Genomic DNA, 26,709 nt, shown 5'->3' on the forward strand with positions numbered 1-26,709 from the left:
GAGTAGATATTGTAAAGAATACCTGCCAGGGGGCTGTTCATAAATTACGTCATCGTTTTTTGAGGATTTTTGACCCCCCCTAAAATCATCCAAAAATCATGCTTCGAATACCGTTTCCTCCTACGTCATGCTACCATCATCCGATGTCCAGACCCCCCCGCCCTAATTTGAAATGACGTAATTTATGAATAGCCCCCAGGGATCTACACAGGCGCCTATTATTAGGACCGCGGAAAATCGTGCAGAATGGAGAGCCTTGGTGCACAAAACATTGACCTCACGTGTCACGAAGACACTGATTTCGAAATCTACCTCTATGTATAAATATCTATGTGGTAAAAAGAAGTTCGAAATTCGAGATACCTTGAGAACTGCCAGCAGTTGCTGGTCGGTGTCTCCAGAAACCAGTGCCTCAGGTTCCACGCCTTCGCGAAGCAGCATTTCCTGAAGAGTGTCCACCTAGAAAATAGATTTCAAGTTATTCACCAATGATGCTTTTTATAATAATGTTTAGTTCGTTTGTCAAAACTTAACTACCTATCGCAAAAAAGCGTGTTTGGTGAATTTAAATGCCATAATATCAAGTTTTAAAGAGTGACGCAGTAGAACGTAACCATACCTTAGTGCGACTGTCCTCCAACTTCTCGGTCTGCACTTGCTTCTCGTCGGCCAGCCGCTCGTTGGCGTGTCGTCGGCCAGCGGTGTCTGCAGGTCGGCTAGCTCGGCTAGTGGGTCTTGTATGTTCGTACCTTAGTTCGACTGTCCTCCAACTTCTCGGTCTGCCGACACAGCGACTCGAGCAGCACTTGCTTCTCGTCGGCCAGCCGCTCGTTATTATTAAAATTGTCGGCGTGTCGTCGGCCAGCAGTGTCTGCAGGTCGGCTAGCTCGGCTAGTGGGTCTTGTATGTTCGTACCTTAGTTCGACTGTCCTCCAACTTCTCGGTCTGCCGACACAGCGACTCGAGCAGCACTTGCTTCTCGTCGGCCAGCCGCTCGTTATTATTAAAATTGTCGGCGTGTCGTCGGCCAGCAGTGTCTGCAGGTCGGCTAGCTCGGCTAGTGGGTCTTGTATGTTCGTACCTTAGTTCGACTGTCCTCCAACTTCTCGGTCTGCCGACACAGCGACTCGAGCAGCACTTGCTTCTCGTCGGCCAGCCGCTCGTTATTATTAAAATTGTCGGCGTGTCGTCGGCCAGCAGTGTCTGTAGGTCGGCTAGCTCGGCTACTGGCTCTTGTGTGTTCGTACCTTAGTGCGACTGTCCTCCAACTTCTCGGTCTGCCGACACAGCGACTCGAGCAGCACTTGCTTCTCGTCGGCCAGCCGCTCGTTGTCGGCGTGTGCGTCGGCCAACTGTGTTTGTAAGTCGGCTAGTTCTGCTAGTGTCGCTTGGAGCTCTTCGCTTGTACTGAAATGGAAAGATTTATTATAGTTAGTCGAAAAGGTTGTCAGAATGGGCAGCATTCAACAACTAGACTTGATAAAAACTAGAGGATTATAAGTCTAAATTAGAAGAATTATACGACTAAGTTTTCACAGGCTCTGTATTCAAAGAACTTCAAAGTCTTTGAGCCGAGTAGGTATAGAGTTAGTTTTGAGGTGATAATGGAATGTGTATTTTTTTTTACTCAATAATAGGGACAAATATCGGTACAAATTACTAAAATTTCTGTTGCAAAAAAATAAGGCGTCTCTAGAAAGGACCAGGGTTTTATTACAAAAAAGTCGTTCTTACAAAAAGCGAAGTCCAAGTTTCGGCATAACGACTATTAGAATCAAATGCTAAAGTTGATTAAGGGTCTTAGGGTGGTTAGGATGGTGGGTGGTTTGTCCAATGTGTATTTGCGTCTCACATTTTGCTTAATCAGAGAGTGAGAGACACTGGGCAAAGAAATAGGGCAAGTGGAATACCATCAATCGAATTTAAACTGTTGTGAGACATACTAACATTGAATAATTTTACGGTTTAGACTCACTTGTTTTTAGTCACATGTCGCGCGAGTGACTAAAAACAAGTGAGTCTAAACCGTAAAATTATTCAATGGAATACCATCCTTAAGATTCGGCAAAAATTGTATACCTTCCAACTTACCTATAGTGGTGCTCTTCCATCTGCAATATGCGATCCTGAAGGCAGGCGACCGACACCTCACTGAGCGATGAAGAAGAATGTTTGTCCCATTCGGGGGTGCTCGCGTCCCCGCTGTCGCCCTCGCCCTAAAACAAAAACATCCTCAAATCACGGCGCAGCCAAAATGTCCACTTTGCTTATGCGTATGTTGCCATTGCCGGAATAAACCAAAAACGGACCACTACGGAAACACCGAAACAGTTTAAACACTTAACGCTGACGGTCTTTTGACTACCGCCTGAAAACTGCATCAAACGTCATTTTGGGAAACGGGATGAGCAGAAAAAGCAGGCAAATGTTAACAAGTTGTCCCTTCCTATCCTGCACATAGCAACAAAACACATCACGTTAGTATTAGGGTAAAATTTAGATACGCCTACATTATAGATATTTATTACACTTGTTTTGTTTGTTCTTCCATCAAAGTACCATTTAAATTTTAGTCAGCTTAATTTTGCTAGAATCAATCTACAATAAACGTCCCTCTGTCAAGTCTTCAATACTACTGTGTCAGTATTTAAGTCGTTATTCAAAGAAGCGTGTCTTCTGGCCGGTAAAGGATGTTATTCCGCACTAGAATTCCGATGTTTATGAAACGAATGCAAAAGAATGTTTTACAGTGAAATTATGACTGTCAAAAAATTACCGTGCTGAAAAGGACAAATATTTAGACCAAAACACGGGGAAGAGAGATGTGTAGATTCGCAATCGCTTAGCTCTAATCTCTAATACCTATAGACTAAACTAAATCATTTATTTAGGTTTGGGTAGGCCTCAGCAGTGATTCAAAATACAGGTCTCTGAAGGTTAAAGGCTTTACCGCATTCCATCAGAGCGTCGCTTACGAACGTTTCTATTTGAATTTGAATGCTACGAAGCCAAAGTTCTGATGACGTCTCATGGCTTGGCGGTCGTAAATGGCACTCATAATGGTTGAATGCTTCTTTTCCACTTACGTTGTGTGCGAGAGCGATAGATGCAGGCGCCGATGAGTGCATCCTCCTGGGAGCCGGCGCTAACAGCAGCTGCCTCTTCTCGCTGTCTGACAGCGGCGAGTGCGCCACGCCGCGCAGCCGCGCACGCAACGCTCCGTTCTCGTCCGCTAAACGCTCCATCGCCGCTTCTCGCTCCGCTTCTGCCATCTGGAAAGGTAATGATGTAAACTAATGTGGAGGAAACTTACAAAATGGTTTTCTCAAGAGACTACGTAGAGGGTTAATCTAAAAAGGAGTTATTGGAGCGTTGGTATGACATTTTAAAGGGTTGCATGTGACACCCATGCCACCAGATCTATGCTGACACTGTAGTGATGTCTCGCTGCATCTCTCTATTCGTAGCTAGGTCCTCACTTGGAGTTCTTCTGTTGAGAATTAAAGCTAGCGTAGTAGAAATTGGCTTGCAGCATCTTCTTGTCTGGATGGATTTCTCACCTTAAGCCTTTCCAGTTCGGAGCGTAGCCGTTCTGTCTCGCTGGCTCTTTCGACCAACTCCTCGATCCTTGCTTGGAGTTGAGCGCGTTCCATAACGCTTGCCTCTAGTTCAATACCTGTGTATACTCGGATAGTTGTCTCACCTTGATCCTTTCCAGCTGGGAGCGTCGCTGCATCTTTCGACCAACTCCTCGACCCTTGCCTGAAGTTGAGCGCGTTCCATGACGCTTGCTTCTAGTTCAATACCTGTGTATACTCGGATAGTTGTCTCACCGCCTTTCCAGGTGGGAGCGTAGCCGTTCTGTCTCGCTACATCTTTCTACCAACTCCTCGACCCTTGCCTGAAGTTGAGCGCGTTCCATGACGCTTGCCTCTAGATCAATACCTGTGTATACTCGGATAGTTGTCTCACCTTGAGTCTTTCCAGCTGGGAGCGTAGCCGTTCTGTCTCGCTGCATCTTTCGACCAACTCCTCGACCCTTGCCTGAAGTTGAGCGCGTTCCATGACGCTTGCCTCTAGATCAATACCTGTGTATACTCGGATAGTTGTCTCACCTTGAGTCTTTCCAGCTGGGAGCGTAGCCGTTCTGTCTCGCTGCATCTTTCGACCAACTCCTCGACCCTTGCCTGAAGTTGAGCGCGTTCCATGACGCATGCTTCCAGTTCCCGACGAAGCGTTTCCAGTTCTCGGGCACCTGACGCAAGTGATGCCTGTTGGGATAGATATAAGTAGTTATAAAAAAGGGAGTAGGTACTTAAAAAATACTTTTCTATTTACAAAATTGAAATATCGCATTGTTTTTATCAAAATTAGGCCTTTTGATAAAAACAACGAAAATAACCCAGTATAGCTTCATAGGTTGCTAAAATTAATTCAAGTAAATGGAACAATTCATGTGCGTAGTCAATAAAAGCGCTAATTTACAGCTTTAACCCACAATCTAATAAATTGTGGCTTTCCATCATAGAAGGGTTCCTATGCTTCAAGTACTATAAGGTCCTTTTATCTGAAATTCCAACAGAAATTCTGATAGAAAGGTTCTTATTGTACATGAAGCATAAAGGAGAGGGATGTACCGACTAGTCGGGAAAGCCGACTATCCGGCCACATTTGTAGTCGGCGATTAGTCGGCGACTAGTCGGCAAAAAAGGCCGATTACTCGGCACTTTATTAGTGAAAGAAAAACAGAAAAAAAGAAATGAACAGTCAATATTTACCATATGTTTGATGTCTATTTTACTAAAATACCTATTCAGGGTGCATACGAAAACTTTAGTTCATATAATTGACCGTTTGAAACTATTAATGTTGTTGCAAAATTCAGAGACTTAGACAGGGCACGTTGCTCGTAAAAACGCTGATGACCACAGGGGATAGGTTCTTAACTGGTAAGGGAAATAGAGCCTTGGAAATACCTCCTACAAGCTGTACTGACGGTCTGCTTCAGGATCGCAAAATAAAAGAAAGACAGAAATTGAACGAGGATTCTTTTGACAGGTCTTTGAACCTTGATTCGGTCAAGTTGTGTTCTAATGTATGGGGAAGACAAACAAATTATAGCCAGCATTCAATGAATGTAGTATGATACCTATCTATGGGTATGGTGCTTTACGCACACTAGTGTCCCATGCCCTCCCTCTGACGCAACCCCCCCTTTTAGCATGAAATATGTCCCGGGTGACGGTTATTTTAAATTTTTGAGTAAAGTATTAGAGTTAGGAATAAAGTGTCAAGGTAAGAAATAATCCTTAATAAATTTTAAACAAAAAGGTTACATGCAACTTTTTGGTAAGACTCACCATATTCATGTATTAACTTGTTGAAGTTCAATATAACATAGTACGTGATAGTACTGAAAGAAATGTTATACGGAAAATAAGCTTGCAAAATTATTCTCCGTGTAAAATTTGTTTTAGTACTATCACGTACTATGTTATATAATATATTGATCTTCAACAAGTTTTTCAACGGTTAAATTTTGTCGAAGTTCATCTAGCCATAACATCAATATGGTGCGTCATATAAAAAAAATGAATATAACCTTTTTTGTTAATAATTTAATAGCGATATTTCTTTCATTGACACTTTTTTCCTATATTGTATACTTTCCCCAAAACATAAAAAAACTGTCAAGCGGGACATATTTCATGCTAAAAGGGGGGGTTGCGTCAGGGGGAGGGCATGGGACACTAGTGTGCGTAAAGCAGCGGACCCAAAGGTATCATACTACATTCATCGAATGCTGGCTATAATTTGTTTTTCAAAAAACACATTTTGACCGAATCACCTGTAGAACACGTTTTAGCCAAGCTAATATGATGAATAGTGCAACCAAAGGAGCAAAACTATTGTTTTTCACCAGAACTTATACGAAACTAATGATCTGGCCGACTAGCCGACTAGTCGGCCGACTAATCGGCCATTCGAGCGCCGATTAGTCGGCTAGTCGGCCAAATCAATAGTCGGTACATCACTATTAAAAGGACCCTTCTCTGATGGAAATTCACAATTAACTTGCTCCAATAGGTTTCCGGTTGACGCCCTACAATGCCATACGATGCGTAGTATTAAATTGTATGGGAAAGCAAAAGAGAAAAAACTTAAAAAACGTGATGAAGCTCCACGCAGCGTAGTGTACCAATCGGAGACCAAAGGCCAAAAAAATATGTATAGTAAGTAATAAAACATACCTCAGACGGCAATCTCGGTCGCAGCTCCACCTCCTGGAAGCCGGGCATCTCCGCATTCAGCATCACCGGCAAGCTCACGCACTCCTGCGACCCCCGCGACAGCTCCTCAGCACTGTCATACGACCCCCGCGCATCTTCAAATTCCCCCTCCCCTTCTTCCACTACAGCATTATTGTTCCCTAAATTCTTCTTATGCGCTTTATGAAGCTTCTCTTTCGACCCAAAGATCTTTAAAGTCTTGTCCCTCGTTGGCGCAACCTTATGATGCTTTGAATCGAGACTTGAAACGGAAGGAGCGCCTTTCAGTGCAGGTTCTTGCTTCCCCTGGCTTGGTCCTCTACGGAATAGTGATTTGAATTTCATCATCTTGAACACTTTTTATATCATGTTTCGTTCGTTCGTTGTCGAGTAAGTTTTTTTGTGTCAACGGCTCGCGGTTCGAATTAGCGTCGGTAATGTCGGTAACTCGGTACACAGTTTATCTATAAATAGATTATCAGGTGGTAATTACAGATAGGTAATTATTCCACATGGTCGATTAGATAACGATTAAAACAAATTTGGATGACATTAGAAATATGTATATGTCGTAGCCAGATCTTTAGAATTGATCATTTCATCATGTGCCAATCATTCGTGAAATGATCGGTTGGCGACATCATGAAATAACCAACCCTTTTTAACCTAACCATATCATGAAGTGATCAATTCTAAGATCATGAAATGATCAAAATCGATGATCTGGTCACATATATACCACTAGGTAGACGAATACAAGCAACCAAATACAACGAAAAGACGCAATACATACAGACACAGACTTGACAGACTGGATTTGCCATTCCAAAACATGACAAGGCACTACGTGTAACGTACAGGGGCGTATTTACCCTAGGGCCATCCGGGCCATGACCCGGGGCGCCAACCCCCAGGGGCGGCATATGCCGCCCCTGGCGGATTGCATTTTGTTTTTCTTCCTGGACTTCTGGGGCGGCAAAACGTATTGAATGAATGAATGAATGAAAATGAATGAAAATATTTATTTTCAGGCAACTATTGGCCCATAGATAAATACCTTAAAACTAGCATACATATTAATTATTACAAAATATATCTTAAAACTAAAAACACACAATTATGGCTGCGATGCAGTTCGCAACCCCGCAGTGTCAGGGAGCCGGCCGCGGAACCGCCGGAACTTGACACCCTTCGGCCAAAACTCCTCCTTGGTGAAAGTCGCTAGATGTTATTGGCCCGGGGCGCCAAATTTCAAAATACGCCCCTGGTAACGTAGCCGTCAAAAATATCAGAGCATGCACTTTTGAGAATAAGAGTTGACATGAGTTAGGTCACTAAGCTATTAAATACTTTAATCCTAGACAATTATAAACTTTAGTAGGTATTCTAAACACGCTTACTTACTACTGTAGTTAGTTAGTTAAATTGTACGTTGCAGTAACTAATCCATCTTTATAAAATAAAAGCTATTGATTTTTGTAAGTAAATAATAGTTTGTTAACTTCAACCAAAAAGAATAGATAGTATAGAGGGGTCCTGTCATTGTAAATTTTGTAGTCACTGTAAATTTACTGCCATCTATCGACACACGACTAAAACTCAAAATAAAAACGTATAAAGTTATCAAAAAATGTATATATATGGATAAATGATTTTATTATTTTTATATCATATTGATCCCTGTTCATTCACTGATATCTATGTGTTAAAATTGTTAAATATGAAACGGTGTCGTCACGCCATCTAGCCGAGGATAGGCTAAAGGTGTGTGCGCCATCTATTCGAGAATGACTTTTGCTTGAATTCCGAGGCACGTTTTTTCCGTAGACTTTATTCGTCTTATACGAAGTTACATATGTCTTTGCTTCAACTATGGGTAGGTACTCATATTCATTGATTTAAAATATGCCTTATTTCATAGACGATAGAGTTAAAACATCAAACATCAAACATCAAACATCAAACATCAACATTTATTCAGCAAATAGGCCACAAGGGCACTTTTACACGTCATCATTGAATTTACATATAAGCAAAAATAATAACATCAACAATTTTATAAAATAAAACTAACAATTCAATCTAACGTATTACAATTACTAAGAGATGTATATGGTCTCTTAATGTCGAATTACATAAAAAATACAGATACAAAACACAAAAAAAAAATCTATAATATTTAGAGGTGTAAATGTCTCTAGGTGTCAGAACTATAAGATTATATAGTTTATCAAGTTATCCTTAGAGATGTATAGGGTCTCCAAGAGTCAATATCCTGTATAATTAATACATTCATTAAGAGAAAAGAAACATACGAGAGCAGAATGAGGCGTCTCACTGTAATTAATTAATAAAAATAAAGTTACTAAGTATAATAGCTTGTGTTAGCTTAAACAGACCAGTCTCCACAAACAGCACCCGTTCACGAGTATGACGCGTATCTCAGCCATCGCCTCCCTCAACCTTCATTCGGGAAAGTGGCGACCCGATCAACGACGCCACCGTAAGTAAAGACTTTTAAGCGAGCATGACATGTTCAAGCTTCCGGCCTATAATAATATTAAAATAGTAATAACATGTAACAGTAAGACACGGCATTTTGTGCTCGTATGTTACATAAAAAGACAGTATAGCTTCACATAATTACTAGCCTAAGTTGACTTAGAGATGTAAAGGTCTCTAAGTGTCAGAAACATTAAAAATATAGGTATGTACAATCAAAAATAAAAATAAAATAAATAAATAAATACTTAGAGATGTATAAGGTCTCCAAGTGTCCAAAACTAAAATTAAATTAAACAATTTAATCAAGCGAGAACATCATTGTCTCATGTGTCAATTCTACTGGACACTAGCATATTTAATTCACAATGTAAAAAAAAACAATATTTATTTAGCTCTTATTATACTAATGAAATTAAGCTACCTGCTTAAAGGCATCTCTATCGTTTATAAAATCATTTACAGTGTAGTACGCCTTACTTAACAAGGAGCGCTTAATGTGCGACTTAAATTTGTGAAGTGGTAAATTCACTACATCAGTGGGGACTTTGTTATAAAAACGTGTACAGTTCCCGACGAAAGACGTACTAACCTTACGGAGGCGGTGGGCGGGCACAGCAAGCTTATGTTTGTTTCTAGTGTTATAGTTATGGATATCACTGTTAACCTTGAATTCGTGGATGTTTTTCCGAACATACATAATATTCTCTAGTATGTATTGAGATGCAACGGTAAGAATGTTAACTTCTTTGAATTTCTCTCTTAGGGATACTCGAGCGCCCAGTCCATAGATGGAACGTACAGCTCGTTTTTGCAGCACAAATATTGTCTGAATATCTGCCGCTTTTCCCCACAACAGAATTCCATAAGACATAACACTATGGAAGTAACTAAAGTATACCAGCCTGGCCGTCTCTACGTTTGTTAGCTGTTTGATTCTCCTCACTGCATAGGCTGCTGAACTAAGTTTTCCGGCTAGAGTGCCTATATGTGCATGCCATTGCAGTTTGGAGTCTAGAGTGACTCCCAGGAAAACAGTTCGATCCTCAAATTCCAGCGTATCACCTTTTATTTTAATCTTGCTGTTATTTACCTGCTTGACGTTAGGTAGCGTAAACTTGATGCATTTGGTTTTCTTGGCGTTCAAAAGCAGATTGTTTGCCGTCGAAAAAGCTATCAAACGCAATCGTTTTCATACGAGCATAACAAATGCAGCGATCGAAACGCAAAATGCATTTAAATTTCAATTACCCTTCCTGTGTCAGTTAAGTTCCAGTAGGGTTACGAGACACCAGGATTTGTCAGTCAGGCAATATCTTTTTCACCTCAGCAGCTCGAACACCCTTGTTTTGCTTCTTAAAAACAGTGAGCAAAATGCGATTTTGCTCACTGAGTCATTTTGTCTCACTCAGTGAGCAAAATGCGATTTTGCTCATTGAGTGAGACAAAATGACATTCAAGTGACCTTTATAGTCATTTCAACATGCGGGGTCTAATTCGATATACTTGGGTTCTATTATCTCTGTCCCTCTAGGTATGTTCTCACTGCTTAGGGTGAAAAATTTTGTGTACTACACGAGATCAAAGTTATTTACATCTCGTGCGCTTTTGAATCCCTTACTACGCTCAAGATTCTAAATTAGATTCACTCGCTACGCTCGTGAATCTATTATAGAATCTTTCGCTTGCACGGGACTCAAAATAAGCACTCGAAGAAATCTCAAACTTTGATCTCTTGTTGTACAAATAACTATTACTTCATTCTAAAGTGGGTATGTAAGTACCTACCCAAGAATTAGATTGAAACTTTGTAAGACACACTCTATGGGTAGATAAATAGTTATTTTCATTAGGTATAAGAGGGCAAAGTTGTTATTTGACCCCTTGAGCTATGTCGACTTTTCAGACTGTTTAAAAGACAGTATTTATGAACAATATGAACCATATAAAGTAGGTACCAATTAGGTTTTAAGTACTATGTGTCCTAAAGCAAGGAATAAATTAAGATATTATTCACAGTAAATGTTATATCCACCAGCAAGGACTATGGTCAATCATGGATATCAGCAGGGATCGTACATTTTCCAGCGTTTTTGGTGCACGAAGTGTTGTTAACGGAATTGGTATAAATAATTTCAACCCTAATGATTAATTAGCGTTTATTACGTTGAAATTAACCTTAATTTACCATTTCAATTGAAATTATCTATACCAATTCCGTTAACACCACGCGAATCGATTTGGTGCAGCGGAGTGGTGTTAACGGAATTGGTATAAATAATTTCAACCCTAATGATTAATTAGCGTTAATTACGTTAATATTAACCTTAATTTACCATTTCAGTTGAAATTATCTATACCAATTTACCAATTCCGTTAACCACTCTGCTGCACCAAAAATGCTGGAAAATGTATGATCACTGGATATAAGTAATTTTAACCGACACCAAAAAAAGGGGGAGGTTATCAATTCGTTTGTTTTTTTTTATAAAAAAAACGAATTTAAATCAGGATATTGATTTCTGCGCTGGCAACCCTATTCGCTAGTCCCCCAACGGACGCTCCCCTGTCCTATGCTAATAGGGCACACCTAGGGGCTTTTTATTGCTTTGTTCATTTGTTACTAACATAGATAGCGTTTTAAAGTTCTTTGTTCTCAGATTCAAGGACGAATGGGATCAAAAAGGGGTTATGGATTATTGTAAAAATAACGAGTTTCCAAGAAGTTTAATGTCAATATTTATGATGCGCCGCCATTGCTGCTCATATCAACTAAGTATTTGGTATATTTGTACCTGTGTTTGTCAGGATCGTAGCAAGTGGAAATCCGTGGTCTCTGCCTGCCCCTCCGGAAAATAGGCGTAATTAATATATATATATATATATATATATATATATATATATATATATATGTGTGTATGTTACATGCTATATTTATACGATAAGCATCGTGCTGCATACAACCTAACCGAGTAAGGAGCTCGTACGTCCACTACCATAACGTGATGCAAAAATTGCATTTGTATACAATGATGTAAAAGGTATACCATCTACAATGTGGGTATCGTACAATATGTACAATGGCTGGTGTGTAGGTGCTGTGAAATTAGCCTTCTGAGAATAATCCAGCCTTGAAGGCTTGTGACTTTTGATCAGCAACAATTTAACTCGAATCCTCGAGCTTGATCAGCTCTATATTTCCAGATCCCAAGTGTAGTCCGACAACAAACTGTTGAAAATTATTGAGGGCGCCACTTCGTACGTAACTGTCATATTTTTGACGTAAATTCTTAAACATGGCAACAATTTAGTACTGATTTTTTTAAGTTCCATTTTATTTAATTTCTACTATATTATGTCGCACTTATATCTTGACTTTAAAATTTGCTTGGTTGCTTATAAAGGCAGAAGCTACAAACTGATCAAAAATCCATCTGAATTCACCGTGTAGTTTTACGTCTCGTAGGTTGTCATGTTGTCAATGACCAAGTTGGGGGCCTAGCCAAGATGACAATTGTTGATAGAAAACGGCAATTGAAACTTAAATAATGTACTGAAATAGTGACGTGATTTTTCTTAACATCTATCATTCTTAATACATTTTTTTTTCGTTTGGCGGTTGTCGATGTCATCTTGGTAATAACGCTTCAAATCTTCAATCCAAATCCAGAATTTCAAACCGAGAGTGTGAATTCTTCTTTTTGTTAAAAGGGACCATATTGGGCATAGATATTATTAATTTTACTTTCAAAACAATGCCTGAAACCCACATGATCTAGCATGAAGGGTGTGCGCGCGTGACCAAAGACAATAATCGTTAATTTGATGTTTCGTTCCCTATTCTGCCAGTCGTTCGAGTAACGGTGTCCAAAACATGCAAGTGGGTGCGGCAAAGTAATTTCTAGCAAAAACTTAACTGTATACAAGTAAAAAATTTTAATATCTTCCACTCGACTAGTTGTTTTCGTGTAGAACCGTTTTGAAAGTCAGTTGAATACTTACCTATGTATTGTAGCATTTAATACCCTGGACACAGACGAATATATTCCTTAAAATTCGCTTCCTAGTAGGTAACTTTTGACGTTTCAGTGGAAAATAGGTTTATATATTATGCTGCATATAGACTACATACTGAAATTATAATACGGTTTGTAATGTAAGTACTTATAATAAAAAGGCACTTGTTATTCAAAATACCATAGTACCCATACCCGATTTAAGTACGTGAAATGTAAACTTGAGATTTGAATAATAACAATGGAAATTGTACGGAGACTTATGGTGTGCGCTAACGGTAATACAAACGAAACGTGCACTCATAACAATTCGACACGCCCAAGGTCGACATTTATCGAGTTATTATTTAAATCATTTACAATGGCTAGATAACGCGATCGCGATAAGTTATACGTATGTGTAACCTTCACACACACAAGGGACATTGATCGATGTTGAATGAAAAGTTAACAAGAGATAAAAACAGGTTATTTTAAAGCATGTAAACAAAACGTAAAAGCGCGCGAAAAGCAACCAATGGGAACGAATCGCTGGGAATGCCAATGCCACTTTGATTGGACGCGATCATTCGAAAAAAGAACACACTAAGCTTTACGACCGTTACGCATTAAGTTTTCAGTCAATTTAAAATCAATCTCGATCTTTATACGTCTCAAGTGGGTCCAAAATGGTAATTCCTTTTTTGATTTGATAGTTTGTTTTTAAACGCAGTACGCAGTACTGACACGGATACAGGGTGAACGCCCAGCCGTGGCCGCGGGAGGTCGCCCGCTGCCGATATGGAAGCTGGTCTGTTGTCTATGGTTAATATTCTATATTTGAAACGAGCATAAATATTCATACACATAATCTATGGAGAAAACTGAAAATCTAAACGAACTGGATATCAATAGGGGATATTACTGCAATGTTCTGCCCCCAGAGTGCAGCACTACCGACTCGACTCTAGTAAATTCATAGACTAACTTATACATACTGTGCCTTAAACTGTTTTTTGACAAGTTTTCACAGACAATAAAATATGACATTGATGCATCAAGGCGGTTTACTTCATAAGTGCTTGTTACTAGGCCTACATGAATAAAGTATATTTGACTTGACTACACAAGGGCCTACCGGTAAACGCGAAAATCGAGATTTAGTTATCTGCCTCTTTATCGCTCGAATATGCAAGAGTGATAGAGAGATTAGATAACGAAATTTCGATTTTCTTGTTTCGCGGTAGGCCATGTGACGTGGCGTGTGATGTGTCAATGTGGTTTGTTTACTGTATGTGCCACAAAGGGTGCCACCTACGCAGAGCTTTGCCTAATATTCCCTAAAAACGGCTTAAGTTAATTCAGTTTCAAACCACAGGCAAACCATTTGCCTATGATGTCACATGGATAAGTTATTTTTAAATAAACCCAAATTTTAACAAAACACTTTTACTGGCCTATATTAAGAGTGTCCCACTGCTGGGCAAAGGCCTCCCCTCTCTTCCGCCATTTAGTCCTCTCCTGTCCTCTCCAATGCAGTGTGCATTTCATAAAATGAATCTAGGTCGCCCCGCCAACTCCGTTTTGATCTTCCTCTGCTCCGAGTCTCATTCTGTGGGATCCAATCCAGTCTGTGGCTAGTTTGGCCGAAACATTAGAAATAAAACTAAAATGTGAAACCATTTTTTTTTTTGTTTACGAAGGGGCGCGGATGTAAAAGTTACTAAAGAGTTCCGAGTCTACTAAGTAGTCGGAATGCATTCCGAATGTTCCGAATTTCCGATGCGGTCGATGATGTGAAATCAACACCGCAATAGATTGTATTAAAACATGCCAGTGCCAGGCCATGCTGTGTCTCACTGGTTCAATACATAACAAATCTTTGCATGCGAACTCAAAATATTATCATCATCTGTCTTCTGTCTATTTAGTTATGGCGACTTTTTTTTGCCACAGCTCAGTAAGGAAGCCTGTGGTGTGATCGGCAAACTAATAAATTGGCGCAGGTGTTAATTAATGCTATTACTACTTAATTAGTGAAAGTTGAGTTAATAAGCAGACATTTTTTCCTATTATTGGGGTTGGAACATGGAAGACTTTTGTGGACAATAAGGGTTTTGAGAAACATAATGGACTGGGACCAGTGGACTTGGCGCCCTCCAATGCACAACATTTTTAGGGTTCCGTACCCAAAGGGTAAAACGGGACCCTATTACTAAGACTTCGCTGTCCGTCCGTCCGTCCGTCCGTCCGTCCGTCTGTCACCAGGCTGTATCTCACGAACCGTGATAGCTAGACAGTTGAAATTTTCACAGATGATGTATTTCTGTTGCCGCTATAACAACAAATACTAAAAACAGAATAAAATAAAGATTTAAATGGGGCTCCCATACAACAAACGTGATTTTTGACCAAAGTTAAGCAACGTCGGGAGTGGTCAGTATTTGGATGGGTGACCGTTTTTTTTTTTGCTTTTTTTTGTTTTTTTTTTTGCATTATGGTACGGAACCCTTCGTGCGCGAGTCCGACTCGCACTTGCCCGGTTTTTCATTTCAATAAACCCAGATTTTCTCTCATCCTCATTTCATACCAAGGGACTTTTCACGTTGACTGATAAGACTGATTCTCAAATATATTTTCTACCTCTTCTATTCACATAAAAAAAATGAAAAACATATAACACTGCTCCTAAAGCATTGATTGATACAGTTGCAATACCAGACCATATAAAATAGATATAGCCCTGAACTTAGAGCAATAGAAGTAAGGTGGTCGACCCGCCACGGCCTATAAAGGACGGTCTGCCCCGTCGCGTGCCAATCATGATGGTAAAGGTAAACGCGCCCATCGTTTGGATGTAGTTCGTGCCTTGATTCTTATTGACCGAGAGATCACAAAGCGCGAGCGAAGCGTCATCGATTCAACTCGGGGAAAAATCTTTTCAGCTATTCTTCTCCCCAGGTCGCATTTCTTAACCGATCCCAGTGAAAATTTTTGACAGAAATGATATGGATTTTATTTGTCGATTTGGTTTTAGGAAATGTTTCAAAATGGCAGAGAAAAGGGGGCTGGCGAGATCTACATCTCATAAAGCCACTAGTTTATTCCACTCCTGTGGTACCACAAGCCCACAAGGGAACAATTAAAAAAAACCTGCAATAGGTACTTATAAATGTCATAATATTAGAAATTTAGAAATGTGTTTGAATCAGCTAAAAATAGCTACAAATTACGAGTATGCTGTTTTATAGCAGCATAGTACGGTCAGTCAAGAAAGTGGTTTACCACCTTTCGACTCTATCAATCAGATGATAGAGTCGAAAAGTGATGGTAAACCACTTTCTTGGCTGACTATACCTACGCCTGTTCTTCATTTATTTTTAGTTTAGTTTCACTAGCTACATTTCTGCTCAATTACATTGACTGTCGTAAATTGGGTGTGACATAGCGCAGGTTAAGTAGAGTGGCCTGTCTTATTATCAAGAGCGTTGAGCATGAAATTGCGATTGTAATTTCTGAGCACTGTCAATATAAACTAATTAGGATTATTATTTATTGTATGGCCTCAGGCCATGACAGTACCCCTAGAAGCGGTTTAACGGACACCCCACCTGTTACTCCTACACGTTGCTTCAGATCATTTGTGGGATAAAAAATATCATTTATGTTAGTCCAATCCAGTCCAGTTAATCCAGGTTATAGCTGTCTCATCTCATCTGTCTGTTTTGCCGTTTATGCATTCCGACTGAACTAAATAAATAGCATGTATTTTGGTTCTTTACTTCGCGTGAGACTTGCATGAGTCATATGTGTAAGTTCAGTCTACATTGAAAAGTTACAGTTACAGCTGATAGTTGTTAAAAACTCATCGATTACATATTTGAGGAAGTTCCAACCTTCTTATCCACAAGGTCGTCGTATGTCGCAAATTACCTTATCGTATTTATTTTGGTTTTGTTGATTAGATTGTTGATCTTCAGAATTATCCTTTTCACGGAAGAGTTCTTTTGAAACACCCCTTTAGGAGTCAAAATTTTATTTCTAATTTCAGATTCTTATCACTACATTTTATAAAACAAAGTCCCCCACCGCGTCTGTCTGTATGTATATATGTTCGCAATAAACTCGAAAACTACTGAACGGATTTTCATGCGGTTTTCACCAATCAATAGGATTGATTCTTGAGGAAGGTTTAGGTGTATAATTTGTTAAGGTTTTGTGTAACCCGTGCGAAGCCGGGGTGGGTCGCTGTTATAACATAAATTGCGTTTTCTTATCTTACATTGACTTATCGATTTAATAACCGTTATCGTCTCCCATCTCTCTTCCTACCGATTCATTATAAAATAGATCAATCATTCGCGTGTCTCGCACTCGAGCCATGGGAATGGGAAACGATCTCTCGCAGAAAGTCCCGTTGCACGTGCACTGCCGTTTAGTTGGTAACACTTTCTCTGTAGAACCAGTCCGAGTGCAATTGACCTTAGACTTTTCATAAGTGTTTAGGCTTGGTAATTAATTGATATAGAAGAATATTATACTATCAACGGTATGGTATTTCAGTGTAATCTTGTTATGTTCGAAGCTACAGTGAAAACATTGTACAAAAGTATCTACAATTATCTTACAACTGTTTTTCTGAAGCATGAGCATCAAAACCACGCAAACATCACATACATTTATCACCAAATTTTATTTTAAAGGGCTCCAGCTTCGAAATTTAGTTTCCTGCTTTAATAATGGCGTCTTGCTGTAACGGACGTTCGATTCTTAATTTCGGTTCGATTATTTGAAGTTACCCACCCTCATTGCCCAACGGATAACGGAAGTCCTCTCTTAAGTACTTTTATTCAGAATATTTTAGATTGCTCTTCAAGTATCGACGTCTTGCTGTTTTAAAAATGGCGGCGAATTCAGCAGATACAATTTTGATTACTCAGAATTAAAACGGTCTTCTCTTACTAGCCAAAGGTTTTGGAAAATCTACTCAAGAACTCTTTTTGATGTGCCCTTAAAGTAAACTTAAAATATTCAAGTTCGATGACTTGTTTATCCCTTGCCAGCTATATACCTTCGCGTATCTATTACTTGGCGTTGAATACCACAAAACAGGTTTGAAATAGACGTTTTCGCTTGCATACAAAGTGCTAAATTCACTTACATTTCTGCATTAAAGCCCTCTGCTAACTATAAGAGACAGGCAACTATTTACATTGCGTGGCACCGGCGTGTAGGAATGACATTGTGGCGCCAGCGGCTCATTATAAAACACAAGTAGGTATTAATTGTTCAAGTAACAATGCATATTCGCTATAATATGTACCTACTACAGATATGATCGTCTGGTCTTAATAACAAGTACTTTTATGAGGAAAAACAGTTAAGAACACTTGGTAATTGCTTACGTTTTGTATGAGTAATTTATGAATGTATCACTGGAGCAATGTGTATGTGGTTAAGGCAAGTCTAGCCCTCCTTCTCGGTTGCCGTTAGTTCTTAACTAGATTCCAGTGTACGTGTAAACAATTTTACGTCACCGGGGCTGTAAATTGCATTTACAGTTTCCTTGTGCACCTGACCGGAAGACGTAAAATTGTGTACTCACTCACCACGGGTCATTAAAATAGACATACTGCATTTTTATATAACCTAAAGATGTTGTTGCTGTTATTCGCTAGGTGCACGACGGGTGCTGCCCTCTTTTTGTAGGCTTTTTTACGTTAAATTTTACCTACTTATCAAATCAGAAATTACAGGAAAATTTCAGTGTCAGGTGTCAATTGAGAATCGCCACAAGTAACTGCAAGCATGCACTTCTACACCGCCGCAGGTGTGGAATGTAATTAGTGCAATTAATCAGCTACAGAGTAATCAGATAATTACACTGCAACACGAAGACAGCCGAATGAATGAATGTTATGTATGATGTCTCATAATTGACGTAATATTACGGAATACTCCGAAACTAAATACGAATGGATGTGAAGTAATCAGAAGCTTATCTTGAACGTGAGATCTTTGCCAAAGAGTTTTAAAATGATACTCCCAATCGTTCTTTTTCTTAGCTTTTGTGGCTCAAAGTACATAAATGTTCTATCTGCTCCGATGCCAAGCATGAGCAAAACTTGGATAGCTTGGTGAATTGGTCTTATTTATTACTTCTTCTTACTTTTATTGACGCCATTGACGGTCATCACAAATACTCTGAGCAAGTGAAAGGTATACAAGACTCTTTGTATTCGCTTATATTCGTCCAATCCAAACAAACTTTCTCGGGCAAAAACTGCTTCATGTGCCTCGTTAATTTAGCCAGATAAGTAGGTAATCCTTTGCAAGGAGTTTATACTTTTATAAAATTGCTTTGGAGCCCACCACTCGATAGTAGAAAGCAGAAACTTTCGATGTTCAACGTCAAAAATAATTCGTGTTAGTTATTTCAAGTCAAAGTTCATTGATGCGATGAACTTATTGGAAATGTGATGGACGGACGGGACGTTCCAATCACGATACTTTCTACCGTTGTCTGTGCGGAGAATAACAAATTAGATAACAATGTTCGTCGAACGTTAAGTCAACATTCAAGACTTGAACAAACTCTTCTATCCATCCATAAAAGCAAATTAAGACAGCTTAAAGAAAATGGAACATAACCCAAATCTCCAATTAATAGGTCATATCCTTCTTAAAATGGTATATTCGTTATCCATCCTTATTTAACTTCGAAATTAGGGATTGCAAACCGGATTGATTTTCAATCCGGCCGGATCCGGCCGGATTTTGACCACATTCCGGCCGGATCCGGCCGGACCGGATCCGGTTAGGTGTAAGGATATTAAAGTTAATTAAATGACATATTTCTCAAGTTTTATGCGTTATATGAGAAACAAAGGGTATTTTTACAAATGTATTCATAAAACAACAATTTGAAGTTAATAAGAAACTACTTTAGTGTTACAATGTCAATCTCAATTTAAAAAAAAATGTGAAATTTAAGTCATTTATTAATTTTATTATATATAATCATTCACATTCTGCTCAAATTTACGTTTACAATAAAATTATAGATTTGATTCGATTCCAAAGCCTGTTAATGCGATAATTATGGGATGGGAATTGGAACTCCTTGAAAGAACAAGTTTTCGTAACTGTTCTTTGACGGAATTATTTGTAACGCTGACATCCATTAGCCCCAAACCAAGCAAAGCTCGTAGCAACAAACAGTACTATGGGTACTAGCTAGCTAGGTAGTACTACTAGGCGACGATATAAGTAAATACGTATAGTATATTGATAAATACATGCTTATATACATAGAAAACACCTATGACTTGGGAACAAATAACAAATATCTGTGTTCATCACACACATAAATGCCCTTACCGGGATTCAAACCCAGGACCATATTACTTCTATAGTATACTTCTAAGTATTTAAGTAATCGTCGTATCGTGCCGATTCGTGCCACCAACATGAAAGAAGAAGAAATCCTCTTCTGTTCTCAATTATCGTCATATTAAATACATATCTTCTTATTTTACTAAATCTTGACTTTTTCATTCGTTCTTTATTCTGTTTAACTTCTTTCTTCCATCCGTAGCCTTTATCTCACCTAAAACGCACAGTGGGTGCTGTGTGCGGTCTTTTTAGGGTTCCGTACCCAAAGGGTAAAACGGGACCCTATTACTAAGACTTCGCTGTCCGTCCGTCCGTCCGACCGTCCGTCCGTCCGTCCGACCGTCCGTCCGTCCGTCCGTCCGTCCGTCCGTCCGTCCGTCCGTCCGTCTGTCTGTCACCAGGCTGTATCTCACGAACCGTGATAGCTAGACAGTTGAAATTTTCACAGATGATGTATTTCTGTTGCCGCTATAACAACAAATACTAAAAACAGAATAAAATAAAGATTTAAATGGGGCTCCCATACAACAAACGTGATTTTTTACCAAAGTTAAGCAACGTCGGGAGTAGTCAGTACTTGGATGGCTGACCGTTTTTTTTTGCTTTTTTTTTTCGTTTTTTTTTTGCATTATGGTACGGAACCCTTCGTGCGCGAGTCCGACTCGCACTTGCCCGGTTTTTTTTTGCTATCTACATGGATCCGGTCCGGATCCGGTGATTTCAACCGGATCCGGTAGCTCCTAAAAAGTGCCGGATCCGGCCGGATTACCGGATCCGCCGGACCGGATTGCAATCCCTATTCGAAATAAAGCCAAACCTGAAAAGCGAGTGTTCAAGGGGCCAGAATATTTTTCTCGCTCATAGAGATTTCTCTCTAATCCAAGTTTCTCACTCCTAGAGGTAAGTATGTAATAAGGTCTTCAACCTAAATATATGCATCAATAATCAACCAACGCATATAGAAAAGAGCTACAAAACAATCCATCGGTTACCCCATCTGTTTACCATGTGCACGTATGACTCGTACATTTAACCCCACCAAATTAAATATCACAGAGCCACTGTTCTTGCATGAGTAATGGTGCCGTAAAATTATCGCTTTGTAAGGAGCTGCGTCGCCCTTGGCGAGGCACTTGGTCAAAGAATTGCTATCGTATCCAGCTCATTTGTTATATTTAAGTGAAGAAAGTTTACAAGTAATAACTTATGCCCGGTTTCTTTATTCCATAAACCGTTAGAGAATTAACAGACCTACCGTTTTGACAGATCTGTTAAGTGATATTTTTTAATTATTCAAATCAGCTTATTTATTCAAAGACCATACTTTTATATCCGCAACGCAGGCTTCGTCAGGTAAACACAAATTTACAATCAGCTACAGGCATCATCACAAAAAACTACAGCGATAAAATCCGCAACGGGCTTCGTCAACTCATCATCGTTAAGGCGCTCGTATACTCGAGTTTTACGTTTTCAAGGGGGTGAAGCAGACGAGTGGTAGAACGGGCAGGCGGGCGCCCCGCGCGGCGCACCATTCCCGCGCAGCACTTCTACGTCCTTATTCTGACGACATCGGTATTCTGAATTGTCAGTTCCGGGATTTTTTCCGGCATTTAATATTGAATAAGATTTCTTACCAAATTCGTATTTTGATGAGTACTTAATGAAATTAAAAATGGTAGGTAAGACGGTGAGTGTAAATAATTATTAATTATAAACAATATGAGTGTATACCGCGACAAACTGAGAATCTAATCAAATGATGCCAAATTATTATGAGACAAAAACTAGTACTTACTAATAGACCTTAAAAATGTAATAGAGTTAGACCAAGAAAAGTCTGCAACGATTTTGATTGCACACGCAGTGCAAGTGTTATTTTAAACGTCAAACTTCTATGAAATTATGAATAACACATGCACTGCCTATGCTATCAAAATCGTTGCAGACTTGGTCTAACTCTAGCAGTCAATTTCGGGAAAGTAGGTAGTGAAAATAAGGAAGAATACTAGCAAAGCTAATGATTCGGTCAAATTGTGTTTTTTGAAAAACAGATTATAGCCAGCATTCAATGAATGTAGTATGATACCTTTGGGTATGGTGCTTTACGCACGCTAGTGAAATAATCGATATGAAAGAAAAAAAGTGGTGTTTTCCCCCCTAGTTCCCCCAACTTTTGAACCATGTGTCCAAAAAATATGAAAAAATCGTGAAAGTGCTTAGTATACTTTCAAGGAAAAATGTAGCAAACCTGAACGCTCCAGCCGTTTTTGAGTTTTTGCAATCACTCAATCAGACTATTTTGACGTACGGGTAACTTCGGAACCCATACTGATTAATGATTATGGCCCGACATGCTCTTGACCGTTTTTTTTGTTTCATCAGCAGGTCGCTAAGCTTGCTTATTCTAAACACAAAAAATGATTTATGATGAACAATTACGAAAAAACGACGTTTTCTTAATTCGTCTTTTTTATCTCTTTGTTAACTTTAACAACCTGTAGCTCCTAAAGTATTGATGTAACGTAAAAATAAAAATAACTACATTTGTAGAAAAGTTTATATTTTACTTTTGTCCGAAGTAATTATAATGCTATTCGTACAGATATTCGAGATATGAGCAAAATTAAAAAAAAAAAGGTATCTTCAACCCCCGCTACACCCTCCAAGACCCCCTACCCTCGAGGACTTTTAGTATGTCTATCTGGACATCACACGGTATAATTATACCAATTTTCAAAACTACACGAAGTATTTCCGCTAATTTTTAAAATTTTCTTGAGATACATGTAAATTATATTTTCAACAAAACGGAAATGTTACTTGTCTTGTATTCCTTTATCAGCTTTATTTTATATATTAGGACTATATCACAAAATCAATCAACATTTGGCATGATGTGTCTCATCCCTGTAGTTGCAGGCGTCCATAGGCTAGGGTAAATGCGGGTCGTATGATGATTGCTTGCCACCAATGTGGTATAAAAACAACTTTATAAAAAATGGCTATAAAACATTTTTTGGAACAAAGTTCTATATCGCACGGTACGGACTTGGCGGATGGAGGCTAGGCGAAAAAAAGTATAAGAGTTTTCCGTCACGAGTTTCCGTCACGACTCTTTCTTAACTTCGTTTCAACCGATTGTCCCATGACACTCTCGCATTTTTTTTATTACGATAAAAGTTTAGAGTGATCAATTGTACTTACACTTATTTTCCTTAGAATGTAAATACCTAATCAAATTAAACACAAAACCATTATAGCCATTTTTCGACCACTTCCACAAAAACGCATGTAGGACGCAGATCTCGGAAACTAAAAGTGTTGAAATGGTTACCACCATACACTAAACACTCCCACATATTTGAATTTAATAGCCTTTTAAAATATGTTTACACAATTTATCAATCGTGACTGAATTCCGGATTGGTTAGATGGGTGTGTGCCTTTGCTGCCCAACTTGTTATAAAATGACAATATGACGGACGAATGTCTGAAATGTCACCGTATTTAAGAATTATTTTGCTTTTCTTTGTAAGTATGTTAAAAAACATTGTGTGTATAACATATTTGCATAATTATACTGTGATTACCCATTTTATGAAACGTCCGCTAAACCAGCATAGGTCCGACGCTGACAGTGGTCACGGGCGTACTGGCGTGAGGAATGATCGCAAGGTATTGCCGCGTAGGGTGCATTTTAGTAGGCAAAATGTTGAATTCATAAAATGATGAATGAAAAAATTAACGTATCGATAAAAGCACAAGCAATAATGAAGATTTACTTAAAAGCTATCGACTGAAGTAAGTTTCATATACATTTTCGTCGTAGTACTTCTAACATAAGGAAATAAAGACAGTGTTAGGCATGTTTTCAACTTGAGATTCTATCGAGAAAATAAGGAGCCGTCGTGTTTCTGACAAGCAATAACGTAGTTCAAGGACTGAAGTTATACATACTAGAAAATAATCCATGAAATCCTTGTAAAAGTCTGTAAATATGGTGATAAAAAAGCACATTTTACTACACACCGCGCCTTAATTATTTAAGATGGATTTTGTAATCCATATGTAGTTTAGTTCCCTACCGTTAAATCGTCTATAAGTATTAACAACACAAAACTATAAAAAACTATTTAATAGGAGTAGTATTTCTTAGTCTTTTAGGCACTTTTAACAACAAAGATATTAAAGCCACTTGAGAAGAGAAACCTAAATATACTTTGTACAATATGTGATGTAATGTAACATAATGTAAGACATAATAACAATGCCATAGGACGAAACGAAATATTATTGTCTGAGGTTCTCAGGTAAGGGTAGTTGTTTGTCAATATAACAAAAGAAGGTCCAACTATGTCACTTGTTATTGTGGTGTTGTTATACTCTCCGTTATATTTAAATCGTCGCCAAATTTTAATGTGTCTGCTGTTTCTGCATCAGCAGTGCTTTTCACAATTTCTTTTCTCCTATCACTTTAATATTGTACTTCTTTCCTTCCAAACAATGTCAGCATTGTGATTTCGCGTATATTTCCTTAATTTCTCGTTAAACAGTAAATAGCAGCATTGCATCATTTTCTATGTGTCATATTCTATTCTCGGCTGTCATAAAACTCATAATTTAGGGCAGGTCAGGAAGCCGCATTTTTCAACAAACATTTATCTTAGTAGGCGACCGTTAAGTTATGAGCTCATTACGAACTTCCGATATCCGATTACTGTCTCTCGTTGAAACGTTATAATGAACTGCTACAGAAAGCAAACAACCGATTCCCAAAAGAATTAAACGCTCAAAGGAAACATGACTCCAGAGAGGTAGGTCGTAAATATTATTGTTTTTCGTTGAACATTGACTTCTCGTACTTGATTTACACAGAATTTGTATGTATCAACTGTTTATTTGAAATTACAAAAAAGCTATTTCTTTTTTTATCAATAAGTACATTTTTACTTCTTGGCTGCTACTTTTGCATAATCAACAGGAAACGATTCCTGAATGCAAAGCTGGTGGTTTTGTGTTTAAATCTCAGTAAGAGCATTCATTTGCGTGTTGACCACGGATATTTTATTCCTGACTCATGGATGTTTTCTATGTATTGAGGAGTAATGAGGAGGTATTTAGTTAACAATAGCGTCGTCTAGTATCCACAACATAAGCCTAAATGAGCTTACTGCGGGGGAATGTTCATTTTGTAAGGTTAGTCCATAACTTTTTTTAGGCAATTTTATCTGAATCATAAAGCCATTCATTCAGTTTATATTGGCTGTGGAGGCTAATTCAGAGGTCGAAGACTCGATTCCTAATTAAGGAAAATTACGTCTCCAAGCCTCCATGTATTTGTCTCACATGTTTGAAACTTGTTCTTAGGCAGGTAGGTACTGTAACGTAGTGGTTATATTCTTTTTGCCTAAGTCGTTTTTCGTTAAATTGTATTTATACAATGACGTTCTTTAAGAAAGTGGGTATTGTATAGGTATATTCAGTGATATTTTTGACCTCGGTTACAAACCACCAGATCGAATCAGCTGTTTTTCAGACGAAAACTGAAGGTTAGGCAACCGTGGCGGTGTGCGTAACGATTCGTCAAATTCCTAATTTGTAATGCCGGCTGTACACACTCGTCGAGAGCCTCTCGCCGTGATTTTTGGCACCCCTCCGACCCAATCGGAGGACGAGACGCGACGAGTAAGAGCGAGACAAGAAGGACGCAGTATGTATGTACAGTACACACTCGTTCTCAGCCTGTCTCTGGGTTCCTCGCCGAGTGTGTACAGCCGGCATAAAATGTAGAAATTATAAGGTCCGAATAGGCAACCATTTTTAAATTCAAGGTCGCATATTGAAAAACAACAATAGCTAGGTACGTTGTATTGAACAAGTTTGACACAGATGTTACAATGCACACGTAGACATTGTTTACTTGTTTTTAACACAGATTGTAATGAAGATATCGCAGTTTGCATAGAACAATTAATTCTACGCACGTACGGTAGGTTAACACCTACACCAAATACGTTTGATGAATTACATAGGTATTAGAAGACATCAATACATTCTTTGAATGTCAGATTGTAAGTATTACAGATCCTACAGTATAGGTCCGTCAGTGTTTCATGACGTTTGAAAATATGCCTTATTTTATTTTAAATGAGGCATCTAATACTCACATCGGTTCCTGCATTGGTTGCATTATTCTAATTCATCTTATCTTATTTCAGTTTTAATCTACCAAAAATCAGCGTTTTAAGTGAGGGAAAAGGTAGAAAGTTTTGGTTAAAATTTTTAGTACATTAACCTTAGTTATTAAGATTTAACCCAGGCCGCCAATTTGGCTAGGAACGTGTCGTTTGCAGAGGCCATATCCACATACCGACCTATCTTTATACCTATTAAGTAGGTAGGTACAGGAAGTTAGCATGATTCTTAATAGTGCAGTGTAGATCATTAAAATACACACAACAGCTATTAAGTAATACACCATTAGTCAAGGCTGTTCTGCTTAATGGCAATTTAAATTGGATGCCTAGGCTAAATAATTGAACAGC

General features: G+C 38.8%; 1 protein-coding gene and 1 long non-coding RNA gene across 2 annotated transcripts in view; one reads left to right on the top strand and one right to left on the bottom strand.

Annotated features, from left to right (window-relative positions):
* LOC134799945 (uncharacterized) overlaps positions 1 to 26,709 on the top strand; it is a 280,917-nt gene that overhangs the window by 128,784 nt on the left and 125,424 nt on the right. The gene's annotated exons all lie outside the window — the stretch shown is intronic.
* Positions 1 to 26,709, bottom strand: part of LOC134799922 (uncharacterized) — a 95,229-nt gene that overhangs the window by 28,316 nt on the left and 40,204 nt on the right. Inside the window, exons 5-10 of the mRNA XM_063772360.1 lie at positions 6,252 to 6,588; positions 4,116 to 4,271; positions 3,087 to 3,272; positions 2,092 to 2,216; positions 1,248 to 1,407; positions 364 to 459 (exon numbers count right to left, since the gene is read on the bottom strand). Of these exons, the coding sequence (XP_063628430.1) occupies positions 364 to 459; positions 1,248 to 1,407; positions 2,092 to 2,216; positions 3,087 to 3,272; positions 4,116 to 4,271; positions 6,252 to 6,588 (1,060 nt within the window). The remainder of the gene's footprint in view (positions 1 to 363; positions 460 to 1,247; positions 1,408 to 2,091; positions 2,217 to 3,086; positions 3,273 to 4,115; positions 4,272 to 6,251; positions 6,589 to 26,709) is intronic.

This window comes from Cydia splendana, chromosome 19 (assembly GCF_910591565.1).
Source record: "Cydia splendana chromosome 19, ilCydSple1.2, whole genome shotgun sequence".
NCBI lineage: Eukaryota > Metazoa > Arthropoda > Insecta > Lepidoptera > Tortricidae > Cydia > Cydia splendana.